This window comes from Branchiostoma belcheri, unplaced genomic scaffold (assembly GCF_001625305.1).
Source record: "Branchiostoma belcheri isolate BF01 breed outbred unplaced genomic scaffold, Haploidv18h27 scaffold56, whole genome shotgun sequence".
NCBI classification, from domain to species: Eukaryota; Metazoa; Chordata; class Leptocardii; order Amphioxiformes; family Branchiostomatidae; genus Branchiostoma; species Branchiostoma belcheri.
The window spans coordinates 1,676,548-1,682,849 of NW_017804198.1; the positions used below are offsets into that span (position 1 = coordinate 1,676,548).

Sequence of the window (6,302 nt, forward strand, 5' to 3'; positions counted from 1 at the left end):
GGGGGCGAAGCAGATTTTTTGCGGGGGCGAAGCAGAACGGGGCGGGGGCGAAGCAGAACGGCGGGGGCGAAGAGGAAGGAGTTTCATGGGGGTGACACTGAAGTCAATGATATATGGAAGTACATTTAGGAATGTTCTTAAAGTAAAACAGCTATAGACTGGGGTTGAGGCTTAGCCTGCTCACAAATTTGTTTCTTGTACTTTGAGGGCTCAACAAAGAAAACACTTCAGATGAATGAGTTGAACAAAAGCCTTTCTGTATACGTCCCATTATGATGTTGACTTTTGGTTTAACTTTCCGGGTCTGCAAAGGCCTTTGCTTGCTGGCGCACTCTCTTCTCATACTCAGCTCGGTTTTGGCTGCAAAACAAACCATAAATGTTGATGATATCTCATCAATTTGCAACATAAAGAAGATTCCTTTTATCATATACTGAAAAAAAAAACAGATGCAAATTTTTCATCAGTTGGAAGCAGATGTTGAGACAATTGTTGACAGCTTATTATATTTCACACCATGCCACTTGTTAATGGTAAGCACTACATGGGGGTTTTGAGAACACTTTTTATGGAAAAGTACTAAATGGGGGCTTTGAGAATAGTTTTTACTGAAAAGAACTACATTGGGGTTTTCTTTCTACAACTGTTACTAAGAAACACAGTATGGGGTATTGGGCACTACATGGCGGTATTGAAACATTTGATACTGGAGAGCACTACATTCCTGGTAAAATAAATAAATGAAACATGGAAAAAGTTGATGTGGAACAGTCCATTTAGGAATTGAGAAAGATGGAGTGAAATATGCTGTATTTGCTACATATCCATGAACACACATCTAAAACAACTCGATTTCTGTAGCTCACCAGTACAAGGAGTATGCTTCTGCCTGTGCGGGGTCTTTGATGTTCGGTGTATTCAAAAGTTCCTGGATTCCTAGTAAGATCTGTGAAAGACAAACATCAAAACTAAATGGTAGTCTATAATAAGGTAAGTATTAGCAGGAACTGCTCGCTAGTTATTTACTTTACATGTCAACTAAGTCATTTCTTGTAGAAGAATGAGGACTGAGTAACAATGTTATATCCGAGATATACCTTTCATTTGTACCTGATTCTTGTAATTGAATTTAATTCAAAGTTCCAATGTAATTTTAGGGAAGCCAAACAAGAAAAAGTCTGGATGAGGAAATCTGTCTGATATTGACATTTATTGCCATTTCCTGACACATTTTTGTCATTATTTCATTTTTTAAACAGCCCTAGTACAAGCTACATGAGAGGTGTGGTTGGGGGAGTAAAGACTGCTCCCAAACTTCAGCCAGCCTTGGTTGGCTGGTGGTCAGGGGAAGGTTCTGAATGTGTGACAGAAAGAGAGTACCTGTTTGATGGTAACGGCCGGTCTCCAGTCTTTGTCCTCATCGAGTAGTGATAGGCACACTGTGCCAGACGGGTACACGTTGGGGTGAAACAGGGGTGGTTCAAACTTGCCTGCAACAACAACAATAGATTTTAATGATTTTCACATCTCTGTGCTACAGTATTTGCCAAGGTTTCTGGTCATTGTTCATTGTCCACAGCTTGAAATACTGGGTGCATGTGCACCTTAGTGCGCCCAAACATTTTTGTAGGTTTATGTATGTCAAGATGTTAATGTATAGTAGTATACAGCATATTTCTAACATTCTAAGTGTCAAAAAAAAAAAATCATTCTTGTACTACTTTTCTTTATAAATGAAACATAATTAGTTTTTGGAGACATTTTCATTATTCTATTCTATAATATGGTGCACCCAAAACACTTTTTGTGCACCCAATCTTTTAGGTTGGGTGCATCAGCGTACATATTCCCAAACATGAATTTCGAGTCCTATTGTCGCTACTGGGGAATCAAGTATTCAGACTCTATAAACCAACAGAACAATCTTGATAACAATGGTGGTAACACTGAACTTGTAACTCACATTTTGGTGGCGAGGAGGGATAGTCATCCTTAAACAGCATACGCAGCTTATACAGACCCTGCTCCCATGGTGTCTAACATAGAAACATCAGGAACAGAATTAACTGCAAGATCACTGAACATGGAGCAATCACACTCATGACTCAATTCATCCCCAGAATGCATAGCAAAAACAGGGTCTTTTCAGTGTGTTTTGAGGTGTTGGGGCATTTTATGCTCAGCATTAATCAAATTACTATGGGTCAAATCTGACAACAAATAGAGAATGAAGTTTTGTGTTCTTTTCAACATGTGGTTTGTAACGTTACAGCATCAGTATAGTGTTACCACTATAAGTATAATGTTTAACAAACCACCTATTCCAAAAAATTCATTCTCTATTTGTTGTCAGATTCAACCCATAGTAATTTAGTTAACGTTGAGCATGAAATACCCCAACACCTCAAAACACACTGAAAAGCAAGCTGTTCCATGTCAACAGGATCATTCCCATGCCTTCCTGTCCTATGCAAATTTGGTTTAGACCCCTGTTTTCGCAATGCATTCTGGGGATGGGAAACTGGTGAATTCAACTGCCAAGGCACAGCTCAAAACAAGAACCTTTAGACATCAACAGTCCTGATCCCAAAGCAATGTACATCTACTACATAACGTTAAGTATGCCTAATGGCTCCCAACTGTTCAAAGGTGTGCACCTCAATTTAAGCCGCTATCACAAAGCTGAATATGGCCTCCTGAACACTGCTGAACTCACCTAACCATGGTTAGGAGAAGGGCAGGAACAAGGTCGGTTACTTGTTCAGGGCTGGAAATACTGGGTGCATGTGCATCTTAGCGCACCCAAAATTGGAGTTGTGCACCTAATATTTTTCTGTGGGTGCACTGGTGCACCCAATTTTTTTGTAGAAATTTTTAACATAAGAAATGTACAATAGTATACCAAATATTCTTGGTCTCTAAGTATCAGAGAAATAATAAAATCTTTGTTGTAGTACTTGTTTTTGAAGATTTTGAAGTAAGCTCTCATTTCAGATTTAAGCTCAGAAGAGGAGCAGTAAGACCTGCAATTAGGTTTCGTTTCATATGGTGCACCCCAAAAATTTTTTTGTGAACCTAATTTGTTAGGTTGGGTGCACCAGTGCACCTGTGCAGTGATAGATGTCATTCAATTAAAAACACTAACTACATGTACATGTACTTACCCCCTTTTTCCCAGGGATTGCACACTCCCAGTTCATCAGGTTCAGGGTACCATCAGCATTTTTGGTTGGCTTGGCCACAAAGCCCTGGAGAAATCATAAGCATACTTTAAAGTTTAATTGGATATCCTGTCACCATCAAAACATTCTATATCAACAAGTTCTTTATCCCTACACAAGAATCATGAATAACACAATCAAGCCCAGAAACTGTATCTGAAAAATGGAATACTGGTACATATATATTATGTAAAATGCCCAATCCAGAACACAATTACAGGGCACACCCCAGTTTATTCATGGGCCTAAATCTAATCATTCAGAGGTGGCTCATCAAGACCTACCAAAATATAAAGTTTTTGAGTCATTGTGTTTAGACACACAGACACACACAGAGACAGACAGACAGACACACACACAGAGGCACAGAGAGAGAGACACACACACACATACACACACAGACACACTCATAGTGAGTCATACACACACACACACACACACACACACAGAGACAGACACACACACACATACAGAGAGAGAGAGAGACAGACAGACACACACACATACACACATATACTCACACACACACACACACAGAGACAGACACACACACACATACACATACACAGAGAGAGAGAGAGAGAGACAGACAGACACACACACACACATACACAGAGAGAGAGAGACACACACACACACGACACATGCTACCAAAAATACAGCCTTCCTGACAAAGGTAACAATACCTTCTCATGGATGAGTGCCTGTGGTCACATTTGCTGTTGGTTCAGTGGATTCAGAACATTAACTTATTCAAAGTTTCCTGTGGCATGCCCCAACACACTTTTTTTCAATTTGCTCGTGCAGCAGCCATTTTATGATGATAACAACAAATAACAGTACAGACGCAGTAAAACATCATCACAAAGAAAAACAGCTGCACTAAAGTTGGAACTTACAAAGGGGTGGTCCTTCCTCCAGGCTTTTCTCTCCTCTGACAAACGTCCTAATGCTATTCCAGACATTCCTGAAAAATATCAACATTTAGGCTGATACTAGTATATGTGTGCTTATGTTACATCATACATGTGGAATTTTTTTTTTTGCCTACAATGTCATCAACAATAGAAAAGGGGCAAAGCAGAAGGTAAGGCCATGTTGATTTGATTATATGGATGACATCCTCCGGGAGCCCCAAAACTGATGCGCGCGTGCGAATAAAAGAAAAAGTTTTGCAAAAAAAAAGTTCTTTTCATAATGAAATCTACGTGGTCATGAGGGTTGAGCAAATGGCACAGAATATGGTTTGGCGAATAATCTAGTCTTCAAGTTCATTTCTTTACAATTTCGTCTTTTTTTCGTTTGATTTTGGCATTCTGCGACATTGGTATGGTTTTTGTTAATTTTTGTTGTAACTTATGGTATATTTTTGCTCATTTTGCAACTGTTTTGTACAATTTACAGTATGGTTGAAAACTTTTTTTTTTTTGGAAACGGCTGAAAATTCATGCGCGCGTGGATGTCATCCATATAATCAAATCAACATGGCCTAACAGAAATATTTTGTTACAAATTAAGTTGGAACGCTGATGAGCAAAGTTGGAATGTATTTCTGAAACTTGCCTGAGTGCAAGGACTAAACCTACATGTATTACTGAGTGATGTAACATCCCCTTTGTGGCAAAATTATAGAACATGGTTATTTTCAAGCCATTTTCTGTAATTTTGCCACGAAGTGGATGCTAGGTTTACTCTGGCAGCCTTACGGAAACAAGATGGCTGCCTGATCGGTGGGAAGACAGTAGACAGACAGACAGACAGTTCAGTGTTCTCGCCAGGCCTTTTGAGCATAGGGGCCCCTATGCTGTGATTTGGACCCCCTATGTTGTGATGTGGACCCCCTATGCTGTCTTTCAAGTAGCATAGGGGTGTTTTTTTTTGGGGGGGGGGAACATTCATAAATCTTGCAAAAAATGAAAATATAACTTTAGAATGAAGCTATAGCAAAGGGAAAACTTTGACGTTACAAAATCTGTCCCCCAATAAGTGAGCAATAGTGTCTCGGGGGGTTATGAGTTTCAAAATTTATAGGCTCTATTTGCGACTTGTGCCGCGAAAGTTGCCCTTCTGTACCTGTCCCCTATGCACCAGAAGTACAGATTCAGCAGAGCTGGTCATGTTGTGAAGTATTTAAGGGGATATGAACATCCCACCCTTGCCAACTGTCAGGTAAAATAATTTGCAGGGAAGCCTGGGACACTCAGAAACCAGGACAAAACAGATCATCTCGCAGCCAACGGGAAATGTTGTTCAGTCAACGGTCCTTACCACGACACTTGTGTGGGATATATATACATGTAAGATTACCATATTACATGCCCAATTCAAAAGTCACCATGGCTAGATGCAAATGGCCGATAAATTGTTCTTTGACATTTGATGTTGTTCTATAACCATTCATATAACCAAATTAAAAGGCTGCAATTTAAAAAAGCCTTTACATAGCAAATTTATAATATCTGTTGACCCAATCTCGCACCCAATAAAATGATACCGTGTCAAATAATTGTGTATGACTATGAGAGAGTAAAAATTTGGCAGGACCAACCACGTTGTTTTGTTCTCACTACAACTCACGACTAGAGTAGAGTACGCATCACGATGTTCCCGTACCGGGCACAAAAACAGACTATGTTATTGTTGTTGATGTCCCGTCTATTGTCTCACAACTGCGTACGTGATCCAATCCGGCACAGCATGGCCGAGGCCGAACCGGAATGTGCAAATGATTCCGGATCCGGCACAATTTGGCGCGGGGGAAGCACACACTCGCAGATCGCGGTCCAAACAGACCACCTTCGTGCCGTGCCTTGACGACACCTACATGATAAGACGTCATTTTTCGGTGCTTCTAGAACATTTTCGCAGACGTTTTGGCCAAACATTGGAGAGAAAAGGCAGATTATTTCAAACTTACCGGGTTTCGAGTGCGCGCTTTCTCCACCACGGAGAGAAAATGGCCGTCGACCTCCAAATCTCGCACAACTCTGACCCAACTCTCGCGAGCTTTCAGCTTCAGAACAGTCCACTTATTATGAATGGGAAAAATCCTCAAATTGTTAATTTTTGTTGAAAACCTTA

The 6,302-nt window shown here is 40.3% G+C and overlaps 1 protein-coding gene across 1 annotated transcript in view; it reads right to left on the reverse strand.

Annotated features, from left to right (window-relative positions):
* The window catches only part of LOC109481569 (SUMO-conjugating enzyme UBC9-B), an 8,624-nt gene extending 2,402 nt beyond the window's left edge, over nt 1-6,222 (reverse strand). The window contains exons 1-7 of the mRNA XM_019784163.1: nt 6,139-6,222; nt 4,121-4,188; nt 3,165-3,248; nt 1,964-2,036; nt 1,381-1,490; nt 867-946; nt 100-360 (exon numbers count right to left, since the gene is read on the reverse strand). Coding sequence (XP_019639722.1) covers nt 291-360; nt 867-946; nt 1,381-1,490; nt 1,964-2,036; nt 3,165-3,248; nt 4,121-4,186 — 483 coding nt within the window. The 5' untranslated portion in view covers nt 4,187-4,188; nt 6,139-6,222 and the 3' untranslated portion in view covers nt 100-290. The remainder of the gene's footprint in view (nt 1-99; nt 361-866; nt 947-1,380; nt 1,491-1,963; nt 2,037-3,164; nt 3,249-4,120; nt 4,189-6,138) is intronic.
* Between the last annotated feature and the right edge of the window lie 80 nt (nt 6,223-6,302).